The following is a 24,495-nucleotide window of genomic DNA, read 5'->3' as shown; positions in this document are numbered from 1 at the left end:
CCATGCAGCTCTCTGCTATTATTCTTCCCTGCAAACTCCGGCCACTTTGGCCTCCCCAAGCTTCCACCTCTATTTCCTCAACTCAAGTAGACCACTAGGTTTTCTTGGGCTCTCCCCCACTGCACTGCAAATTAGAAACTTTGCAGGCAGCAAGCTGCAGCAATTTGGAGCCAGCCTCGTTGGTTTTCCATCCATCAGGAATCATTGTCCTGCCCTGCTTTCTGCCTAATATCTGTTATTCATGGTTTTGTATATTTTTTCCAGTTTTCCAGTTACGTAAGGCAGGAGGGTGAATCTTGTCCTTGTGGCTCCATGTGGATGGAAGCACCAGTGTCATCTTCATCATTCTTAGGACTTTGGGTTTTTCTCTGAGTGCAGAGGGAAACCATGGGAGGATTCTGAGTGACTTTATCTGACACATATTTCATAGTTCGATATTAAGAGGGCTTGGCCCTCTTAATGTTAGTATTAAGAGCGGTTGCCATACCCTGAGCCCTCTAATTCCTGCCAGCCATGTCTGTCCCACCAACACTTGCTGGGAAACAAGGCCCCACCAGGCCCACAGGTGATGCTGCCCACTCAACCGTGTCCCTTGGGCCTCCAGACCCATGCCCTCCTCCCAGGATTCAGTCAGTCTATTAAACAGAAGGGTGGGTGCATGGAAAAATGTTGCCAAGCCTGATCCAGACCAAGGTGGCTCTCGGCATCTACTGCACCTGCATCCATGAACGCACACAAGGGCACCCAGATGCATACACCCAGGAACCCCTTTTCTGTTTCAGAATCTCCGCCCACATCTCTGAATCCACGAAGAACGAGTCTTACATAAATGTGCCCCAGGATTCTGCCCCCAGGGACAGATGGATACACCCCACCACCATCCTGCTCTGCAAGTCACAGAGCAGCCAGGCCGCCCTGGTGCCCAAGGAACACAAGACATTCATGGAGGAAGCCTACAGCGCAGGTGACCACTGGCACCGGGACTCAGGCAGGGCAGTCAGGTTCCAGCAGACCCCCTCAGTCCCTCCACCCAAAGAAGTCCTGGTGACAAGAGCCAGAGAAAGTCCACTCTCTGGGACCTTGGGGTGTCAAGAAGTGTGGACATAGGCAGCTTTCAGCAGAGACTCCTGCCCATCCTCCTTGGCCTTTTCAAGTCTCCTGAGGCACCATCCAAAATGCCTTCCCTCACCCATCACCCTCCACTCTCCTCCAGCACCTTTCACACCTTAGAACCTCAGCTTACCCCTGGCCCTCTCACTGGAATGCTTTTCCCCTCATTCAAAGGATGACTTGCCCTCATCCTTCTAGGCCAAGTTAAAGTGCCACCTCCTCTGAGAAGACAGTCCCGACTCTCCACCTTAGTCAGGATTTATCACCCATCTCCTCTCTGTGTGCCCAGGGCCTTTTATACAACTCCCCCAGAGAACTGAAGTCCACCAATACTGGGTAGGGCTCCCTTGGGCTGGAGGCTCCTTCAGAACAGAGCTGGGCCTTGAATCCCCTTTAAGCCGCACACACAGCCCTATGACCACACAGTGAATGAACATCATTGAATGTTGGGTGACTGGATGGAGGATGAAAGGATGAAGGAATGAATAGATGGAGGGACAGAGGGATGGGTGGATGGATGGATAAATGGATGGATGGGTAGAATGAATTTTTAAATGGATGAAGAGTGGGTAGATGGATGAATAGATGAATTTATGAGTGGATGGGTAGATAGATGGATACGTTTATTAATGGATGGATTGATGGATAGGTGGGTGATAGATGAATGGGTAAATGGATGCATGAAAAGGAGGATGAATCAGTGAATGGATGGAAATACCCATGGGTGAACAAGGATGCATTCCCTGCTTGCTTTCTTGCTTCTCATCCTACCTTGAACCCCGGAAGGACTGACAGAACAGTCAGGAGGCCCAGGATTTCCCAGTGTGTTCAGTTCCCAGTCCTCCCTTTCAGATCACTGTTTCCCATTCCCAGCCCTACCCTTTTGCTGCCCACCCAGCCCTGTTAGCACAATGTGACATTCCTACAGCACACCGATCCTCACACTTTCTTGCCATCTGCTTTAACCATCTGCTTCAAGACACTCCGGGACCTGAATAGTTCAGAACCCCTCCACCTGAAGTACGTCATCGAGAAAATCAAGAACGTGGCTCACGGGGACCCCAACCTGGTGCTGGAAACCATCATGACTACTTTGTAGACAACCTGGAGGTGGGAGCTGCTCGGGCCACTCAGGGCAGTCGTGGGGAGCAGGGGGAAGGGCTGGACCCCAAAGGGGGATCAAACCTTGGTTCCTCCAGACAGCAGCGCCATGATTTGGGGCAAGTCAATCTCATGTGTCCAATGAGCCAAGGGGGAAGGGAGGAAAGTGGACGGATACGTGTGCACCATCCTCTGAACAGTCTCTCGATAAGATTATTATGATCCCCAGAGATGAGGAAACTGAGGCTTAGGGAAGGGAAATGATTTGCCTAAAGTCACAGGGGATGGATGGTTGGGTAGATGATTGGGGGAAAGCTCTGTCTGGCTTTTTAATGAATGAGTGAATAAAAGAATGAATGGAGGGGCTTCCCTGGTGGCTCAGCGGTTAAGAATCCGCCTGCCAGTGCAGGAGACATGGGTTCAAGCCCTGGTCCGGGAAGATCCCACATGCCACAGAGCAACTAAGCCCGTGAGCCATGGCCGCTGAGCCTGCACATCCAGAGCCTGTGCTCCGCAACGGGAGAGGCCACAACGGTGAGAGGCCCGCGTACCACAGAAAAAAAAGACTCCACCTGCCAGTGCAGGGGACACGCGTTTGAGCCCTGGTCGGGGAAGATCCCACATGCTGCGGAGCAACTAAGCCCTTGCGCCACAAGTACTGAGCCTGCGCTCTAGAGCCCGCGAGCCACAACTACTGAGCCCACGTGGCACAACTACTGAAGCCCGCGTGCCCTAGAGCCCATGCTCCACAACAAGAGAAGTCACCGCAACGAGGAGCCCTCGCACCACAACGAAGAGTAGCCCCCGCTCACCTCAACTAGAGAAAGCCCGTGCACAGCAACAAACACCCAACACAGACAAAAATAAATAAATAAAACAAATAAATAAATTTTAAAAATTTTATAAATGATATAACAATTTCATAGGATGATCAAACAGCATCACAGGGACCAGCGTCACGTGGGGAGAGACCAGAGACCCCCTCACTTTCAGATGCCACCAAATGCAGGGCTAGGGTTTGCATAGACAAGGGAAAGTGGGACCCGTAAGGCAGGCAGGAGGTACAGCACGAGCAAAGGCTCAGAAGCAAGAATGACAATGGGTCTTGGACCAGTCAGAGGGCCGGGGATGCTGACAGGCACGTGCAGTTCTGAGCCTGAGATTGGACCTGATCTTCACCTGCCAGCTATGCATGTCGGCCTTCCTCGGTCTCAGTTTTCTATCGAAAAACTGGGTGGACGGTAGCCGTGCTGCCCACCAAACCAGACCACTCTTCCTTCCTGCCCGCACCCGGGAGCTGGAGCAGGGCTACCGGGACGCGGCCAGCAACGTGCTGGTGGCCACCTGCAGGCACTGTTGGCAGCTGGTGGCCCAGCACCTGGAGACCGAGGTCCTGTCGGGCGTCTTCCTGCACCGCAGCCTCCTCTACGTGATGGGCGTCCTGACCTCTAAAGGTATGTCCCGTGCTCAGGGCCTGGGCTTGGCCACCCTCTGTCCCCAGGCCAGCAGGTGGAGGGGGAGGTCATGAGGAGAGAGCAGGAGGGGGCATGCAGGGCTGCTGATCCGTGGGACACACGCAGGCTGTGCAACAGTGAAGCATCCCCGTGCCGGAGGGCCATGGGCTATGGCCTGAGCACTCCCGCAGCCCACCTCCCCTCGGCCAGCCTGGGCCACTTCGGGACTCCCAGGGTAGGGCACCAGCGGCTAGCCGAGCTGCCCATCCCCACTAGCCTGTGCTCCTGCTGTCAGCATTTCGACAACAGGCCTGGACAGACTCGGGACGGAGCGAGGAAGCCCAGGAGGCAGGCCTGCCCTGCCACGTGGTCCTCTCCCCGGATCAATGGCAGACGGGGAGGCCAAGCTCACAGAGGCTGTGCGACGGGCCTGGGTCACCCAGCCGCACGTCCTGGGCCTGTGGGGTCCAGGTCTCTGTGTTTCCTCAGCAGCCGCTGCCTCTGAGCCACTGGAAGGACCGCCTGGATAGCAGGGGTCTCTGAGAACCCCCAGAGAGGACTTACAGGGAAGGGTCTTGCCAGCCTGAGGCTCAGCTAATGCAAGACAGCAAACACTGAGCGCCTGTCACGTGCCCGGCTCTGCCCTCAGGAGCTCACAGCCTCCCAGGCAGGCACGCGCCAACTCTCATCCCTCACTCATTCATCCATTCACAAGCATGAGCTGAGCTCACTTCTGCCCAGCGGGGGAGGTACCGGGCGGCCCTGGTGGCCATAAGGGAGGGCTTCCCGGAGCAGGCAGCCAAGTCTGAGCCATGCCTTGAGGGATGAGTAGGAGTTTGAGGAGGGAGTGGTGTGAGTACACCTCAGGGCCTTAGGGAGGAGCTGGTCAGCAGCCTCGGCGAGGGGTTGAGGTCAGGGGGAGGAAAGGGGGGTGGCAGGCCCTGCTCTCTACAAGGAAGCCGGCGGGGAGGCCTCAGAGGCCGTGCTTGGGAGAGTGGACTCTTGGCTCAGCTTTGCACCCTGTGCCTGGGGCTGGCAGGCTGGGTGGAGGTCCCTCTTTGCCTTGGGTGACTTCTGAAACCCCCAGAGCCATCCCTGAAGCAGCCGCTCCCCCTGAGGTTGGGTTTCCAAAGTTCCGTAAAAGCTTTGCAGCCTCCCAATGTGCCCCTCTCTGAGCCTCGTTTTCCCACCCTTGAGGGGACCCAAGTACATCCCAAGCAACCATGCCCAGAGGGAACCCTCCATTTACCATTGGTGAGCCTGAGGTCCAGAGAGGGAACGTGACCTACCTGAGGTCACACAGCAAGTGTGGCAGGGCCACAACTCCAGACCAGCTTTCTGGACCCTGAGCCCAAGTCCGGCTCGCCATCCTCCGAGCTCGCCTCCCCGATGGAGCCAGAATGGGCAGAGGCAGGACATCAGTCGTGTCCAAGGGACGGGGGAGATGGAGCCCAAGACCCGGTCCTGGCCATGGACATCAGGTCTGGCCTCCAGGGACCCGTCCTCCATCCCACAGAGGAAATCTTCAAGGAGAGAGGGAAGGCTTGCTGGGAAGAGCAGCTGGCCCAGGTAGGGAGGGAGCTCTGCCACAAGGCCTTCTGCCGGGATGATGGGGGATGGGAGGCACCCGCTCAGCCCTGGGAGGAGGGAGGAGATCAGGGAGGGAGGGGGAGGGAGGGGACAGAGGGGGAGGCAGGGCGAGGCTGTTACAGATGAGCAACAGGCTTGGAGGGGAGGGTACTTGACGACAGTCATGGGACTGGTCTCTGTGGAGTTGGGATTTGAACCTTGGTCTCTAGGCACCTGGCACAGAGTAAGTGTCCTTCCCACCCACCCTGGGGGCTGGATCTGTGACTGAGGGGCCCAGAGAGGATGCAGAGGCCAGATCTGAGACCAAGGGAGGAAAGAAGAGGTCGGCGTGGACTGAAGTTGCCACAGCCGAGGATGGGTGTCATGCTGGTCCATCTCCAACCACACACCACGTGAAGGCTTTGTGTGGCCAGGAAAAGGGACATGGGGCCCTGGCAGACCTGGGTTTAAGTCCAGATTCAACCAATCACAGCTGCATGTCGGGTGACCTACTTTGCCTCTCCGTACCTTAGTTTCCTCGTCTGTCAAATGGGGGTAAAATTACCAACCTCAAATGTTCATTGTGAGATGACAGGAAATAATCCACGTAGTGTTTGGCACTGTGCCAGACAGACAGGAAGCCCTCACTCCCTACATTAGTTATTATCATCATATAGCAGCAGCAGAATAGTAGCAATTAAATGGCATTTAGTGGAAATAACACCAGCAGCAGCAGCAGTACAAGTACTTAATAGAAAAATGAGACAGAAAATCACAAGGACACAGAAGACTTGAACAACGTAATTAACCAAATTGATCTAATTGACGTTCCTTTCAAATGTAAATAGAACATTCACCAAGATAGATCATTTGCTGGGCCATATATCAAGTTTCAATAAATTTAAAAGGACTGAAATCAAACAGAGTACATTCTCTGCCCAGAACATCAATTACAGAACGATAGCAAAAATACATCTGGAAAAATTCCAAATATTTGGAAGTTAGACCACACTCTTAGATACTCCGTAGGTCAAAGAAGAAATCACAAAGGAAATTAAAAAATACTTTGAACTGAATGATAAGTAAAACACAATATGAAATTTTGAAAATCTGTGGGGTTCAACAAAAAACAATGCTTAGAAGAAAGTTATATTTTTAATGCCTATATTAGAAAAGAAAAAAGTGTATAAAATCTATTTCCTAAACCTCCATTTTAAGAAACTATCTCCGAAAGTGCAAATTAAGCCCAAAGTAAGTAGAGGGAAGAAAATAATAAAAAGTAGAGTAAAAATCAAAGAAATTTTTTAAACGGACAAGCAGTAGAGAGTGAATAAAACCAAAAGCAGGTTATTCAAAAAGATTGATACAATGATAAGCTCCTTGATAGGCTGATCAAGAAAATAAAAAATATTCAGTAACAGCAAAGAAAGAATATCACTGCACATCCTTTAATATGGGATGGTAATAAAATACGATTCCAATAAATTAGGCAATTTCGATTGAATAGACTAACTCCTTAGAAAACACAAACTACCAAACTGACGCAAGAAGAAACAGAAAGTCTGAGAAGTCCTGTATTAAAGAAACTGGAATCATATTTTATAAACCTTCCCACAAAGAAAACTCCAGGCCCAGATACTTTTCTGGTTAATTTTCTATCACAAGTTAAGGCAGAAGTAATACCAATTCTATCCAAATTCTCTCAGGAAATAGAGGAAGAAGAAACACTTCCAAAATGTTTTCATAAGGCCAGCACAACTCTGACACCAAAGCCAGACAAAGACATTACAACAAAACTACAGAGCAATATCCTTCATGAAGATGGACTCAAAAGTCTTTAACAAAATATTAGCAAAATAAATCCGGCAATATACAAAAAGTCCACACATGTTCAGCACATGAAATTTCTCAGATCCCAGTCCTTTGGGGCTTTTAACGGAGGCTTCGTTAATAGGCACGATTAATGAAATCACTGGCCACTGGTGATTAAAGTCAATCTCTAGCCCCTCTCCCCTCTCTGAAAGTTGAGGAGTGAATGAAAGTTCCAACCCTCTAACCATGATTGGTTCCCCTGGCAACTTGCCCCCATCCTGTGGTTACCTAAGGGCTTTCCAAAAGTGGAACCGGGCTTGTTACGAACAACAAAAGACACCTTTACTGCTCTAATCACTTAGGAAAGGGTTTTAGAAGTTCTGTGCCAGATGAAAATAGAGATGAAGACCAAATATATATTTTTATTACAAATCACAATATCACAAAGAGAAAGGCTCTCAACAAAGTAGGAATAGGAGGAAACTGACATCTATGAAAACCCTACAACTCACATACCTAGTGACAAATAAATGGACACCTTCCTGCTAAGATCAGAATAAGGCAAAGATGTCCACCCTCTCCACTTCTGGTCAACGTTGCACTGAAGTCCTAACCAATGCCGTAAGGTAAGAGGAACGGGAACACAGACACAGATTGCAATGGAAAATGTAAAACCATCTTTCTTTGCAGACAACATAATTGCATACACAGAAAATCTCACAAAAGTTTTTTTTTAATGCTAAAACTATTAATTACTAATAATTGAATTTAGCTAGATCTCAGGATACAAAATCAATATGCAAATGTCAATTGAATTTCTATATACTAACAACAGACAATTGGAAAGTAAGGTTTAAAAACACAATGACACAGCCACACGAAAAACATAAAAGACTCAGATAAATTTAACAAAATATGTGCAAAACCTTTACAAACATTTGCAGAAAGAAATTAAAGAAAACCTAAATAAATGGAGCTATATGATCATGGATAACAGGAGTCAATAATGTTAAGATGTCAATTCTCCCAAAATTGATTTATAGATTCAATGCGATGCCAATCAAAATCCCAACTAACTTTATTATAGAATTAAACATAATCTATAAGTTAAAAATTTATATGGAAATTTCAAAGGACCTAGAATAGCCAAAACAATCTTGAAAGAGAACAATTACACTACCTGATTTCAAGATTTCCTATATAGCTATAGTCCACAAGACAGTGAGAACTGACAGAGATTAAACAAATAAGTCAATGGAACAGAATAGAAACTCCAATATAAAACCACACTTATATGGTCGATTAATTTCTTTTACGATGGTACCAAAGCAATTCAATGAGGAGTCTTTTGAACAAATGGTTTTACAACAATTGCGTATCTAGGGGGAAAAAGGAACTTTAATGCCTGTCTCTAACCATTCACAAATATTAATTTTGAGATGGACCCAAGGCCTAAATATAAAAAAACGAAAACACTTCTAGAAGAAAACACAGGAGACAATCTCGCCAACCTTGGGGTAGGTAAATATTTCTTAGGACCCAGAAAGCACTTATCATAAAAAGAAAAAAAAATAGATTAATTAGATTTCATCTAAATTAAAGCTTCTGCTCATCAAACAATACTATGAGGAAAGTGAAAAAAGGGAAGCCACAGACATGGAGAAAATATTCACAAGACATATATCTGACAAGGGACTGTATTCGGAATACATGAAGAACTCTTACAAAATCAGGGAGAAAAAGACAAACAGACCAACTGCAAAAGTGAATAAAAGATTTAAATAGGTATGTCACAAAGGAAGGCGTATGAATGACCAAAAGCCAAAGAAACAACAGTCAACATCTTGAATCCTCAGTGAAATGTCAATTAAAACCCGGGAGCTGCCACTGCCCACCCAGGACAGAGCTCAAAGGAAAGAGAAAGACTCGACCAAATGCTGGCGGGGAAACTCACACTGCTGGTGGGATGGTGAAACCTCCTTGGAAAATCGACATTGTCTTAGACAGTTATGACTCACCAGTTCCACTTTTAGGTATTAACCCCAGAGGCATGAAACATTCGTACACAAAATTACACATACAGGCATGTTCCCGGCAGCCTTACTCATAAGAGCCTCAAACTGGAAACAACCTGTACTAGGCAGACTCATTCCCTCCCAAAGATCCACCTGAGGAAACTGGAGAAAGAAGAGCGAGTTAAACTGAATTGGGAGAGTGGGATGGACATATATACACATATGTATAAAATAGCTAACTAATAAGGACCTGCTATATAAAAAATAAATTAATTTTTTTTAAGAAAACTGAAACCAAGCAGCAGAAATGAAATAATAAAATTCAGAGCAGAAATAGAGAAGTGAACTTGAGAATGCATGCAAAAATGCGGACGAGGACTTCCCTGGTGGCACAGTGGTTAAGAATGCGCCTGCTGTTCTGTGCCCAGAACTCGGAGGACATGAGGTGGAGGTGGGCGAGCATCACCTTCCCCCTGGCCTGTGGCCAGAGGGCGGACGAGGACAAGGCCCGCATCCTCCCATGGGTGGACAACGTCTTCTCACGGATGATTTTCTTCTTCCACTACAACTCCTGCGTGTGACCCCCCGCGGCCCCCGGAGCCCGCCAGAACCGGGGTCTGAGAATTCCAGACCTTCCAGGGCCTTGAAGCCCACCTCCCCACTCCCCCCCCACACCCTGGGCTCCTACTCCATCGTTCCCACCTAAGGCTTCATGGGCTTTCGTGAGGACCCCCTCCCTCCACCGCCCCCCTTAAAGAAAACCCTGGGCTCTCACTCGGGGGAATTGGAAGTCCGGGTGACTGCCCATCACAGCCTGTGATGACGGTCCCCTGACTCTGCACCCTGCACCAGGGGCTTCCACCCTGGTAACTCTGAGGGGCTAGGCAGCCCTGTGAGACCACCGCACACTTGAGGCCTTTGGGCCTGGCGTGGCCACACGTCACGAGAAGCTGAACACTGAGCTTCTTACAGGCAATCATCCACGTGTTCGCATTGTTAAACAAAAGCACCGGTTCCCGCGTCAAAAAAACACCCAGCTACGTGGCCCCAGAGCCGGAGGCCCTGCTGCCACGTGTGACCACGGCTCTCCTGCCCCTCAGGTGTTCCCACGCCCCGCCCCCGCCCCCTTGCCAGGACGAAACCCTGAAGCAGAGCTTCCTCACGGCCATCCTCATGCTGGTGGGGGCTGTCAGCCGCAACGAGGGCGCCCAAAGCTACGAGCTCTCCCGGGTCTCTGAGCTCTTCGAGTGTCTGATGGTGAGTGCAAGGTCCTGGGGCAGAGGAAGGGCTTCCCGGGACAGAGGGGGCACCTCCCTCAGAGCAGCAACATTCATGAGAGGCACCCACTGGAAAAGGTTGGGCCGATTGGATTTCTAGAGCGTGTACAAGCCCCTCACAGGCTTTCACACCTGGAAGCACATCCATGGCCCCCACATGACGTCGTTCCTACAGGGACCCTGAGCTGGCCAGTTACGTGCACTGCACAGCCGATGTGGCTGAGTCCCAGAAAGGTCAGCACCATCCATTCTGCTAATACTGACCTAGCTCACACCACTAGCTACTAGAGATTTGGGCCTCACGGAATCCCTGGGGTAGTGGAGGAAACACACAAGTGATGGACGATTATATAGTGATAATAAAAATACTAACAGTTCTCATTTACTGAGCCCCTGCCGTGACTCACACACTCTGCCTCTCATTCCTTGCTTCATGTGTAACACGAGGGCAACAGCATCATGGTTTCTGTGAATAAAAGAAGCTCAGAGCAGTTGGGAGACTTGCCCAAGGTCATGCAACTCGTATGGGGGTAGCCAGGATTCAGACATGACCTGTCTATTCTAAAGTCTATGCTCTAGTGTTCTAAGTGGGGGCCAGGCCACAGAGACCCGCCTGGGTAGGTGAGGATCTAGAGTATAATCCTGTGGGTCACAGGGGTGCTGGGCACCAAGGTCTTTAGGCAGGGTTGAGACTTGGTGGCGGAAGTGAGGTAGGCCCAGGTGTGAGTGACTCAGCCTTCACCTGGGATTTCCAGCTTCTGATGGAGAAGGAGCCCCAGGACATGCTGTGCACGTCGACCCACCAACAGGCCATCCACATCATCTCCAGCCTCTGGTAGGCTCCCCAACCCCACACAGGACCTCGCTCAGCATCAAGCAGCAACCTCACAGCTCAGGCTTGGTACCAGCGGGACAGTGACGGGGGAGAGATCAGACAGCAACACCCTACTGGGCAGGGCTAGGGACCTGAGCCAGTGCAGGCCACAGTAGGTAGGGGGTGGGCAGCTTATGGAGGCCAGAGCCACTGGGGCACAGCCACTCTCCAGAGTGAGCTGACCCACCCAGACACTCAAGGTCAGAGCAGTTATTCGTGGTAACACCCCAGATTCTATGGGCACTTGAAAAGGTGTTTTTTTCTATTATCAGGTGTAGGACTTGCTATATACCTGTAAGATTTACTTTACTGATTGTGTTGTTTAGGTCTTCTACCTCCTCACTTAATTTGTGTCCATTTGATCTGTCTTGTACCGAGAATGGTGTGTTAATGTCTCCTATTATTAATGTGTTTCTATCTATGTATCCTTCCATCTCCTGTAGTTTTTACTTCATAAGGTTTTTACTTCATAAGGTTCATAATGTTATATGGTGCACATATTCATAAGTGTTATGTCTTCTTTACGAATTGTGACTGTCAGCATTAAAAAGTGCCCTGCCTTGTCACATTTAATGCTTTGAGGGCTTGAACTTTCTTATCAGGCTCACTGCCTCTTCTCTCCTGTTTTTTCCCATTTGCCCAGTATGGATTTGCCCATGCTTTTATTTTAACATTTCAGAATCCATTTGCTTTAGGTATCATCCTATATATAGCATATAGTTTGGTCTTGATCTGTAATCTAAATTGAAAATCTTTTTATTTTAATAGGTGAGTTAAGTCCATTCACATTTATCAATATGACTGATATGCTGAATCTCAACTCTGTCATAATATTTTGTAATTGCATGTGTTTTATTTGCTGGGTTTTTTTTCTATGACGTGTATTCTTTGATCTTTAGTTGTTTTTTTAATTTAGGAAGGGTTGTATTTTTGTTCTAGCTGCTACGTTTGTACTCCTAACTGATTTTAATGCCCTTAGTCCCTTGTTTTCTTATTTAACCTTTTAATATCTGGTTTACCCATTTTTATTGATATCCTTAAACTCCCATCCATTGCCCATATAACAACCAGTGAGATTATTCGTCCCTTCTCCTTCTATGTTTTCATTTGCACACTTCAAAATTTGCAGTGTAGTCATCCACCTTCCTCCTTACATTTGTTTTGAGCGAGTACACACACTCACCCTAAGTCCCTTTGCCAAAGATTTCTAGTCATCTCTTAGCTTGACAAAGCTCATCCTCTGATAGATTCCTCAAGAAGGTTCATGGATTCAGAACACCCTAGGTTCTTTTATGAAGGACAGCTATCCTACTTCCCAGACCAGGGATTAAACCCGTGTCCCCTGCATTGGGAACACAGAGTGTTAACCACTGGACTGCCAGGGAAGTCTCTAAGTATTTTTTAAATGCTGCTCAATTGTTGCCTTGCTTTGTTTTTGAAAAGTCTGATGAAAAAAAATTTTTTTTTTTTGCCTTTGTAAGTTATTTGATCTTTTTGTCTGGAGACCTTGGAACTTTTTTCTTTACCTTTGAGATATAACAATTTTACTAAGAAATGTCTCAGAATTGATCATTCTGTGTTAATTTTCCCAGGTACCCGGTGAGTCTTTTGAATATGTAGATTTAAGTCTTTTGTTGTTATTGTTTCTGGAAAGTTCTCTGGGTTGTAATTTTTTTCTTCCAGCTTTATTGAGACATAATTGGACATACAGCACTGGATAAGTCTAAGGTGTACAGCAGAATGATTTGACTTACATAGATCATGAAATGATGACCACAGTAAGTTTAGTAAGCATTCACCATGGCATGTAGATACAAAATAAAAGAAAAAGAAATTTTTTTCCTTGTGATGAGAACTCAGGATTCACTCTCTTAACAAGTTTCATATATAACACGCAGCAGTGTTCATTCTATTAATCATGGTGTACATTACATCCCTAGTACTTCTTTATCTTATGACTGAAAGTTTATACCTTTTGACCACCTCCATCTAATTCCCCCTCCCCCAACCCCTACCTCTGGTAGCCACAAATCTGGTCTCTCTTTCTATGAGTTTGTTTGTTTGTTTGTTTTGAAGTATAATTGACCTGCAACACTGTGTTAGTTCCTGGTGCACAAAATAGTGATTCTATATTTCTATACATTTCAAAATGATCACCATGATAAGTCTAGTTACCATCTGTCACCACACAAAAATATTACATTATTATTGACTGTGTTCCCAACACTGTATGTTTCATCCCTGTGATTTATTTATTTTGTAACTGGACGTTTGTACCTCTTTATCTCCCCCACCTATTTCTCTCTTGGTTATAGTTTTAAATAGTAGTGCTGTTCCATTGTTGTTTTTCTTCTTCAGAGACTCCAGTAATTCAAATGCTAGTCTTTCCTTGCCTGTCTTCCATTTCTCCTACTTTCTCTGTGACCGTTTTTACTTCTCTTAAATTCATCTTTATTCTCTTGGTGGTCTTTCTACTTTTCCTCAATGCCCCTTTCTAATTTTCATTTGAGTCTTCTCTCTCTTGAGCACCTTGAATTCTTTTTTTCACTTCTGAGTTCAATCAACTCCCTTTTCCTTTCTTATTAGAGGCTTTTTTTTTTTTTTTGGTCCTTTTTGAATTTATAATTCAAGGTGGTTTTTCATATCTTTAAAGGCTTGCTTGAGTTTATTGGCCTGCATGTGGGGTGTTGTCTTACACTTTTATCTGAATCATGGTTGTTTTCCAGAGGAGGAATTTTCTCATTGGATGTGTGCTTTTTTTTTTTTTCTGCCGTACGCGGCCCTCTCACTCTTGTGGCCTCTCCCGTTGGGGAGCACAGGCTCCGGACGCGCAGGCTCAGCGGCCATGGCTCATGGGCCCAGCTGCTCCACGGCATGTGGGATCTTCCCGGACTGGGGCACGAACCCGTGTCCACTGCATCGGCAGGCGGACTCTCAACCACTGAGCCACCAGGGAAGCCCTGGATGTGTGCTTTTGTTTTCCAGGAGTTTTTGCAGTAACTCTATGGGCCTATTAATTTTTATCCTGTTTATATACAACACTATTAGACTGTTTTGTAGAATTTCAAGTTCAATGGCACCCTCTTCTGTCAGTATACCAAAGTCCAGGTAACTTAGCAGATTTTTAGTTTTGGTGGTAGGTGAAAGGATTATGTATCCTCCAGTATGGGGTGTCCTTTTTCTCTTGGAGGACCTTAAATTTTTCCTTTTTGTGCCATTACCTTTCACCAACCAATTTCAAAGGGTACTTCTTTCTTTTTTGCCCCTTTTTTCTCCCCAAAGCTGTGTGTGTTGAATGCCGCCCTTCAAATGAACATTCTTTTCAGTCCCTTTCTTGTGGTCAGTGCTCTGGTTTAGTTGGTGTCTTTCTTCTTTATTGTTTCATATTTTCAGACTTAAGATGGACTTTGTCTTCCTGAAGGCGATTTAGATCAATTCTGAGCCCTGTTGCCAGGTCCTGTCTCCTCTCCTCTCCATAGTTTCTCTCATCCTCCTTTTATCTGCCACAGAGCCTCATGGTGGAACAGGGGTGGGGTGGGAGTGTGAGAGACTGCAGGCCGGGGCTGGCATAGCTCTCTTCTGCTTATACTGTGTTGAAGTCTGGGTGTTCTCTGAGGTCACATTGTGTGGTTTTACTTTTCTCTTCTTCCTGCTGTGTTGTTTTTCAAGGAAATTTTGAGAGGTTGGGGGGCGGGGGCGGGGACCCAGGCAGCCACCGTTGTCCTCAGCTGCCCAGGTCTATAGTTCAGTTTTATCTGTATGGGAATTTATACCTTATTTCCTCAGTTCTAAGAAGCACATTTTCCACACATCAACATCTATGAAGTAGGAGCACATTTTACATTGATGGTGCCTTACGCCTGGAATGATGTAGGGTTCTCTGTCCCCTGGGGGCAGTCTCACCCTGAGACCGCTTCAAATGTAAAAGTCTCTGCTGGAGGGTGTTTGGTGGGGGGCACAATGGGGGTGCGATTCAGACCCCAAGGTAGGTTTTGTGGTTTGGATTCAGGAGCGCCATCCTCCTTCCCCACGGTGTGCTCAGTGAGCACCGGTTTTCTTGCTGTTCTTTCTGCAAGGCGGGGGTTTTATTTCCTTTTGTTTTGCTTTATCACATTTACACTGTACACACAGCCCTTGGGGTCCAACCTGTTTGGTGGGGCCCCTGTTAGACTCCCATCTTGGATACCTTTTCGTTCTTAGTTGTGCGTGAAATAATGGTGGCGTGTCCTAAAATATAAACAGAATTGTGTGATATGAGCCCTCCCAGTATTCTTTCGTTATCTGGCTTTTTCCCTCAACATCTTGTGCTTAAGCCTCCTCCCGATATGTTCCACAGAGCTGGAGTTCATTCATTTTGGTTGCTGTGTAGGATCCCCTCCTGTGAACACCAGTTACCCTTCTTACTATGGATGGACATTTGGGTTTAGGTCTGTGGTTAACGCTGCTGTGAATGTGGTCATACATGTGCTCTGAGGCACATCTGCATTCAGTTTCCATAGTGTAGGCGTGGCACCAACACCAACATATGACGCAAAATGTTTCTAAAGTACTTAAACCGCCTCTCATTCCCACAGTATTTTTTAGAGTTCCTGTTGCTCTACATCTTCACGAACACTTAACATCAACTTTCTAGTCAACCATCAAAATTTTAGCCAATCTTGTGGGTAGTATTAATCATATTTCCATGTTAATTTTCACTTTGCTGATTAAATAAGGAGGTTGTACATCTTTTCATGCCCTTTTTGGCCATTGGAACGGCGTCTTTGGTGATGCCTATTCAAGTATCCTGCACATTTTTCTGTTGGGTCGTCCCTCCTTTTCTTATCGATTTCTAGGAATTCTTTACGTACAGTAATCTGGATACAAGGTCTCAGCTGATTCTATGTTAAATATCTTCTCCCACTTTGCAGCTTTCCTTTCGCTCCCTTACTAGGTCCTTTGATGAAAAGGAGTTCCAAGTTCCATCATTCATTCTCAGACATTACCTTATAAAAATCCTAGAGTTTGCCTTTCTCATTCAGCCCTCCAACCACCCACATCACGGAGGTGCTAATCGGGCTCCAGTTTCTTCTAAACGTCCAGCATCCTTTATCGAGTTCCCCACCCTGTTCTTGCAGCTCTGGGTGCTTGCTCCCTGTAGTCAAGGTTTGCGTGCTGAGGGACTTCCCTGGTGACGCAGTGGTTAAGAATTCACCTGCCAATGCAGGAGACATGGGTTCGAGCCCTGGTCCGGGAAGATCCCACATGCCGCAGAGCAACTAAGCCCACATGCCACAACTACTGAGCCCACGAGCCACAACTAGAGAAAGCCCGCACGCAGCAACAAAGACCCAATGCAACCAAAGATAAACATAAAATAATAAATTATTTCTTTTTAAAAAAAGAGCTGTGTGCTAGGGACCTGCCTTTGCGCTCTCCCTGCTTGGCACTGCTCTGCTTATCTGTGCCTAGGCCAACACCCAAGGTTCTCATTCCTACAACTTTATATTAATTCACCTCCCCTGATCCAGAAAGGCCTCCCCCTCCTCCTTCCGCAAGACTGTCTTGGCCATTCTTGGCCCTTTGCATTTCTACATAACTTTTAGAATCATTGCAACTGCTTTTACTGCCCTGGCCCTCAAAGCTGGACTAGGGATAATCCTTGCTTTGTCACACTCGTCCATCACGGCTCTATGCATGGCCTGCTTTAATTTAGTTCTTTACTTAGAGCAAGGATTCTTCTCAGTAATCGAATGCACACTTGTGAAGCTGTCACCCGTACAAAAGCCAGGGCCCTAGTTATGAACTACATCGAAGGACAGGGCTGCCCACCGTCACTGCTTCCATCCTCCTGGCTCATCCACCCTCATTTTTTTGCTTTCTTTTTATATAGTGAGATTGCATCTAAACATATTCTTAAAAACATTTTATTTGTAGTTTCAATAATTTTATGTAAAGAGTATCACGCTGCTTGTAGTCTTTGGAGACCTTTTTTCACCACCCTGATATTAATGTAGATTTCTAGATCTTGATTGTCTATTCTAATCTAAATCTAGCAACACCAGTTTTCCTTTCTTTAGTATTGCATTGTATGTCTCTTTCCATTTTTTTAAATAGACTTTTCTTTTTTGGGAGCTGTTTTAGGTTTGCAGAAAAATTAAGCAGAAAGTGCAAAGTTCCATCTACTTCCCTCCGCTGCCAGGCTCCTTTCTTGGTAACATCTTGCCTTAGTGTGCTATGTTTGTTACAATTGATGAGCCGATATTGATATATTATTATTAACTAAAGTCTATAGTTTACATTACAATTCACTCTTGGGGATGTACATTCTACGGATTTGGACAAATGTACAGTGAGTGACAAGCATTCACTATTACAGCATCATACAGGTTAGTTTCACTGCCCCCAAACCCCCTGTGCACTGCCTATGCATCCCTCCCTCCCACTAAACCCCTGGCAACCACTGATCTTTTGACTGTCTACATGGTTTTCCCTTTTTCAGAATGTCACAGAGCTGGAATCATACCATATGTAGCCTTTTCAGGTTGGCTTCTGTCACTTTCTGACATGCTTTCAGGTTCCTGTGTGTCTTCATGGCAACCACTCTCACTCCTAGGAACGCTTTCTCTCTCTTATTTCTTTTTCTTTGGGAGGGGTGGTGGGGTGAAATGATCACCACAGTAAGTTTAGTTAACAATCATCATCATTCATAGTTACAGGTTTTTTGTCCTCGTGGTGAGCTATTCTCTTAGCAAGTTGCAAATATACAATACAGCGTTAACAGCTACGGCCGCGGTGCGCACATTACGTCCCCGGGACTTATCTTATACATGGAAGTCTGTACCTTTTGACCCTCTTCACCATTTCGCTTACCTTGCCTGCTCACCTCTAGCAACCACCAGCATGTTCTCCGTAGATATGAGCTGAGTTTTTGTTTGTTTGGTTTGGGTTTTGTTTTCATTTTGGATTCCACATGTAAGCAAGATCACTTGGTATTTTTCTTCCTCTGTCTGACCTATTCCACTAAAGCTAATGCCCTCAAGGTCCATCGATGTTGTCTCAAATGGCAAGATTTCCTTCTTTCTTATGGCTGAATAATATTTCATTTTATATATATATATATATATATATATATATATGCTACATCTTCTTTATCCATTCATGTGCTGATGGGCAAATAGGTTGTTTCCATATCTTGGCAATTGTAAATAATGCTGCTATGAACGTGGGGGTGCATATATCTTTTCAAGTTAGTGTTTTTGCATTTTTCAGATAAATTCCCGAGGGATTGCTGGATCACGTGGTGGTTGATGGATCTGCATACTGCTTTCCATAAAGGCTGCACCTACATTCCCGTCAACAGTGTACAAGGCTTCCCTTTTCTCCACATCCTTCCCAACACTTGTTAGTTCTTATCGTTTTGACAATAGGTGTGAGATGATACCTCATTGGGGTTTTGACTTGCATTTTCCTCATGGTGAGTGATGCTTGAGCATCTCTTCCCGTACCTGTTGGCCACCTGTGTGTCTTCCTTAGAAAAATGTCTACTCAGATCCTCTGCCCATTTTTTAATCGGATTGTGTGGGGAGTTTTTGTTTGTTTGTTTTTGCTATTGAGTTGTGTGTGTGCTTCAAGTATTTTGAACATTAACCCCTTTTCATAAATACGATGTGCAAATATTCTCTCCCATTCACTAGGTCGCCTTTTCATTTTGTAGATGGTTTCCTTTGCTGTGCAGAAGCGTTTTAGTTTGATATTGTCTCGCTTTGTTGATTTTTGCTTTTGCTGCCTTTGCTTTCGGTGTCAGATCCAAAAAAATGATTGCCAAGACTGACGTCAAGGAGCTTACCACCTAGGTTTTCTTCTAGGAGTTTTATGGTTTCAGGTCTTATGTTCAAGTCTTTAATCCATTTCGAGTTAATTTTTGTGTGTGCTGTAAGATAGAGGTCCAGTTGCATTCTTTCGTACGTGGCTGCCCAGTTTTCCCAGCACCATTTGTTGAAGAGACTGTCCTTTCCCCATTGCATGTTCTTGGCTCCTTTGTTGTAAATCAATTGACCAGGTCTGCGTGGGCTTATTCCTGGGCTGGGAACACTTTCCTGACTTGGGTCCCAAAACCCACCCTCACCTGGCTCCTCCCCCACAAGCCCAGCCGCTCTTGCACAGCCTCCTGGCTGCTTCTTCCTGTGCCCCTGTCTTCTTAACGCAGGGGCCCCAGGGCTGAGCTTCAGGCCCCATCTTCACTTACACTCCCTGCCCTGGTGGCCACTTCCAGCCCCCTGGTTTAAATATCACCTAAGCCCAGGTGCCTCCCGAATGTTCTCCCTGGCCGGATGCACAGGGATGTCTAATGGGTGTCCACTTGCCACGTCCAGGCCACCCCCTGACCCTGCTCTGCACCTGTTCGTCTTGCCAGCTCCTGTGTCTGACGTGGCGATTCATCCTCCAGCTTCAGGCCAAAGCTCTCGGTGTCGCCTTGGCTCTCTTCTCCACCCCTCAGCCCATCCTCTGGGAAGCCCTGCGGTCCACCTGCCTCCATCTCCCCCAGCCACCGACACCACCACCCTAGTTAGGACATAACGCGCTCTCACTGCGCGTCCTGGCCCGTTTCCAGCCCCTCCGTCCCAGCAGCCAGAGTGGTCCTTTAAAACTAGGTCGGATCACGTCTCTCCTCCACTCCAAACATTCCAGCGGCCCCCACGTCAAAACCTTTACGGCACCCAACAAGTTGTGATGCTGCCCCACGACCTCACTGTCCTCCTGCCCTCCACTGCTCAGGTCACGCCGCCCACACTGACCTCACTGTCCTCCTGCCCTCCGCTGCTCAGGCCACGCCGCCCACACTGGCCCTGAACACACCACGCAGGCCACCATCTCAGAGCTGCAGCCTCTCCCATTGCTCTCAGGTCTCCGCAGGCACCCCCCTTCTTAGCGGAGGCCTCCCAGATGCATCCTCCTGGCGTGCCCCCTCCCGCCCTGCTGTACGCACGTGGGGTAGTGTCTGACGCACCATCGTTTGCTGCCCAAGTCAAACCCTAGGGGGGTCACGCCCAGGATTCTTACTGGTTCTGTCTCTGCCCAGCACCCCGGGACGTCGCCTGACCGTGACGGTGCCCGGTACAGAGGTGCTGACTGAGTGATAGACACCCACAGGGAGTAGAATAGAAGCCTTGGCCCTCTGTGCACCCTCGCTCCTGGGGAGCCATCTCACCTAAGCCCCTCGAGGCAGCTTTGCCCTCGAGAGGTGAAGTGACTTGGTCAAGGTCACCCAGCCAGCACGGGGCAGAGCAGGGATTTGAGTCCAGGCCCTTCTCACTGCAAAGGTGCCACTTCTAGGTGGGTGGTGACCTCACTCTGGAATCTCCCAGAGTCCTCTGAGCCCACTCAGCTAGGGTCAGATGGGACTGGTGTGGCCTCCCCAGTGCTCAAGGGCAGCCCCCCTGGGGTGTCTCTGAAAGCTGGGGGTTGCAGGTCATCAAACCCCCCAACTATGCCCTCCCCGCCCACACCCCATCATTCCAGGGTCCCTCCTGCCCCTCCAGCCCCTTCCACCCAGCACGCAGGCCCAAAGACACCTAGCACAGAAAACAAGAGGGCCGTCACGGTCACTGACACTGGAGAGCCCCGGTGCCCCCTGCCTCCCCCAGTCTTGCAGGGCCATGCTTCCCCCCCGACCAGGCAGAAAGGCCATGGGACTAGGCAGGCCTGACCTGCACCATCTCCCCGTTACGAGGCAGGGCCCTGATCAGAGCACATCCTGTCTCCAGTCCTCAGTTTCCTCATGTGCAAAATGGGCACAAGGACACTGAAAAGCTCTGCACACACCAGTGATGGCCCCTAAGTTGACCCAGGTTGGTGCCAGGGGAGCTGGACCCCAGGAAACCCAGGCTTAGGAGGAAGCAGCCACGGCAGGCTTCCAGGAGGAAGTGACTGTAGGGCGAGCCCTAAAGGCTGAGCGGGAATAGGCCAGGTGAGGAGACCAGAGGCAGGAGAGGAGGCTCCTCTGAGCCACACAGAATGTCTGTGCATTGCTGAGCTAGAGCCCATAGAACGGCAGGGATGCCTGCCCAGCCACCACTCGGCCCCTGCAGGCAGACGCCCTCCGGGTTCCCTTGCACAGGGCACCGGACCCTGGCACGTTTTCGCTCTGATGTGCTGGACAGTTGTCAGCCTCCCCCCACCCCCCTCCTGACCAGTGTGGACTGGCCCCTTGTGGGAGGGTCATGGCCCGGGCTGGCAGGCTTGCCTTCCTCTGCACTGCGGCATATCTGGAGAAATCCATTAAGCAAGTCTTTAAAAGCCTCGGGGCGACCTCTTTTCATTTGTTGGTATTATGATGAGCTTCACACAAGCTGCCAGTTTTAACAGCTCTCCCCAAGACACTCACTGAAAAAAACTGTCACTTCTCTCATACTGCTTCTGAATTCGAATATGCACCAAGTTCCTTTTTTATTCAAATCAACCATGCAAAATGCATGAATCTTCCCTAATAAGCTATTAAAAAGTTCTCCTTCCAGAAACAGGAGGGTTAGGAGAAAGCTATGATGAACTGCCTGGTCCATCAGCTTCCCTCCCCCGCCCCATGAGGTCCAGCCTCCCCTTCTCCCCCTTACCACCCCCCCACTGCCCTCCACCCCTAAGTCAGGTCAGACCTCGCCTGTGCTCAGAACCCTCCCTGCTTCCTCCCCCTTTAACTCTGAGAAGGGCCCAACCCTTCCAGTGGCCCTCTGGTCCTTCCTCATCTGGGTGCCTGTCTCCTCCAGGACCTCAGTTCCTGCCACAAGCCCCCACCATCCACGCACACCCTCTGCTCCAGCCTCAGCATCTTCCTGCCGTTTCTCAAACCCAGCACACTCCCGCCTCAGGACCTTTGCGGCTGCTGCGCCCTCTTCCTGGGGTGCTCTTCCCCCAGTAGCCTCACCTCCTGCGGTCTCCCAACCATCTTCTCTAAAACAGCAGCCCTCCTCCCTCCGTGCTGTGTTCTCCCCCAGCCCATCCCAGCTACAGCTGTCATCTGTGCCCCATATAACGGGGGCTCCGGGGAGCAGGGACATATGTCTGTCTCACACAGGGCTCCCCCAGAGAACAGGACGGCTGTCACCTCACGGGGAGCACCAGGGGGCCTTCTGCTCAGGCTCAGCTGTGTCAAGATGCTCCGGCAGCCTCAGCCCTCCCCCATCCCACCTCGCAGGTCCTGGCTTTTCTCTGGGCGGGTCCTCCCGGAAGAGAAGGGCGGGGCCCCAGCAACCACAGGACACACTCCCATCCTGGGCACGTCTATTGGCTCTAATTGGCCCAGCTTAGTCCACAGGCCCACCCCTGAACCAACTGCCTTGGCCACAGGGGCATGTGGGGCTCCGACTGACCAGGTCTGTCTCCCACACCTTCCCTGGAGCTGGGATGGGACCTGGGCCCCTTGCCCAGAGGACAACGGCGATGCGGATACCACCCCAAGGGGCCCGAGAGCACAGCAGGCCAATCGGCAGTGATGTCCGCCAGCCATCAAGGACAGCAAAGAGGTCAGCAGCCGCTCCCGGGCCTCAGAGGGCAGCACCACCCAGGCGCATCACTGTGGCCCCAGGTCTGACACTAGGTGGATGTGGTGGTACCATCAAGGGGGACGGGGGCCGAAGAGGGATCTGGGCACTCACTACCGAGAGGCCCACTGTCTTGTGGGTGCCCCCGGCAGCGTGAGGGTGGCACGGGACACCTGTGGCAGCCACGCAAGGCTCAAGGCAGAGTCAGACTAGTCCTGGGCCTCTGAGGTTCCTGACGTCCTGCTAAGCTGTGCCGGCCCCTGGAAGCAACAGGTGAGGGTTTGGCAGGGCTTCCTGCCAGGGAAGGAGCAAGCGTGGATGGCCCTGCCTTGGGACTCTCCCTTTCCTTTGCACCTCTGATGAACAAAACCCCTTCTTTTAGAGATGTTTCCTGCTTTGGTTGGTTCTCAGCAAGGTCCTCCTCCAGGCAATGTCCACCCTGCCCCACAAAGGACTTCCCGTTCCTCTTGTTTCATCCATTAGGGGCTGAATCTCTTTAACTCTAATAGGACATCTCATTTCTCTTCATTTCAAAGACACTCCCTTCATCCACTTATAGGTATAATCCAACATATTTTCCTTCTTGCCCTGGCTGCCAGGAAGCTCACATAAAATTAATGTTCAGTCATCTCTCACTGTGGCACGGGGGTGCTTCCTTTTGCTTCTCACTTCCTGATTAGTCCTCTTTTCGACTTAAAGCTTTAAGTTTAATTTAAAGCTCTTTTATTTAAAACACTGTCCGTAGTCCTGGGTTTTGGCAGTCGACAAGGAACAAATAAGCAGTTAATAATGATATGCTGTTTGGGGCCTGGATCTGAGATCTAAGAGCTCCTCCTAACCCCACTGTGAGCACTCTGAGCTGGTCTCTCCATCTCATGGTCTTGGTTTCTTCTTCTGTGCGATGGGGTTGGTCCCTCCCCAGGTGTTGTGCGGGTCAGGCGCCGCAGAGGACTGGGTAGCCTCTATGCTAGGGTGACCCTCTGCAAGCGACCAACACTTGGGGCCTCAGTTAAGGGTTAGATCATGACCCCAGCCCAAACGTCTTCTGTTCAATTTGCCCAGTCGGGGTGCCGTGGTCTCAGGCCCAAGGGCCTCCTGATTCCTCGGACCCATGGGGGTTGTGACTTCCCAGGGGTTGAGCAGGGATTCCTGAGCAGGAAGGGACAGACGGGAAGGTTGGTGCTCTGCCCCGGTCTGGAGTCCACACGGCCCTGCTCGGACCTGCCTCCTTCCCTGGCCCCTGGCCTCAGCCTCGGCCCCCCGTCCACTCCGTGCTCCCCACAGCTCTTGGTCGAAAAGAGGAGAGAAAGGACTAACGGCTTATGTATTCTTTGGCCGATACTTGCTAAGTGTCCTGTGTGTCCTGCTCTCATTACTTAATGAATACGGATGGCGCTTGCTGTGTCACAGACCGTGCTCAGTCACCAGAGAGCCATCCCTGCACTCAGGAGCTCAGCCCCATGGAAATGCAGATGGGGTCAAGTGACAGCCCGGTGATGCATGATACACCCTGGAGAGTGCCCTGAAGGAGAGGCACAGCCTCTGCAAAGGATGACCTTGGGGGGCGCCCTCTGCATGTGGTTCCCTGAGGACCCAGCCTCTGAGGACAGATCTGAATGATGGTTAGAGCTCACTGGGTGGGGAAAGGAGGGCAGAGAGCCTTCCAGGCAGGGGTACCCCAAAGAGGAAGGGACAGGAAGGAGGTGACCCCACGGCTCAGTCCCAGAACAGTGGGGAGCTACAGGGGGCTCCGTGCCGCGGAAATGA

At 49.0% G+C, this 24,495-nt stretch overlaps 1 protein-coding gene across 1 annotated transcript in view; it reads left to right on the top strand.

Moving 5' to 3' along the window:
- The first annotated feature begins 666 nt into the window (after window positions 1–666).
- LOC116742258 (maestro heat-like repeat family member 5) overlaps window positions 667–24,495 on the top strand; it is a 33,077-nt gene continuing 9,248 nt past the window's right edge. Inside the window, 8 exon segments of the mRNA XM_032609584.1 lie at window positions 667–964; window positions 2,076–2,189; window positions 2,192–2,330; window positions 3,478–3,665; window positions 5,182–5,234; window positions 9,490–9,636; window positions 10,196–10,318; window positions 11,094–11,173. Coding sequence (XP_032465475.1) covers window positions 667–964; window positions 2,076–2,189; window positions 2,192–2,330; window positions 3,478–3,665; window positions 5,182–5,234; window positions 9,490–9,636; window positions 10,196–10,318; window positions 11,094–11,173 — 1,142 coding nt within the window.

The sequence above is a fragment of the Phocoena sinus genome, chromosome 17, assembly GCF_008692025.1.
Source record: "Phocoena sinus isolate mPhoSin1 chromosome 17, mPhoSin1.pri, whole genome shotgun sequence".
NCBI classification, from domain to species: Eukaryota; Metazoa; Chordata; class Mammalia; order Artiodactyla; family Phocoenidae; genus Phocoena; species Phocoena sinus.
The sequence above is the reverse complement of the archived record's forward strand: the minus strand, read 5'-3'. Positions and strand labels throughout refer to the sequence as shown.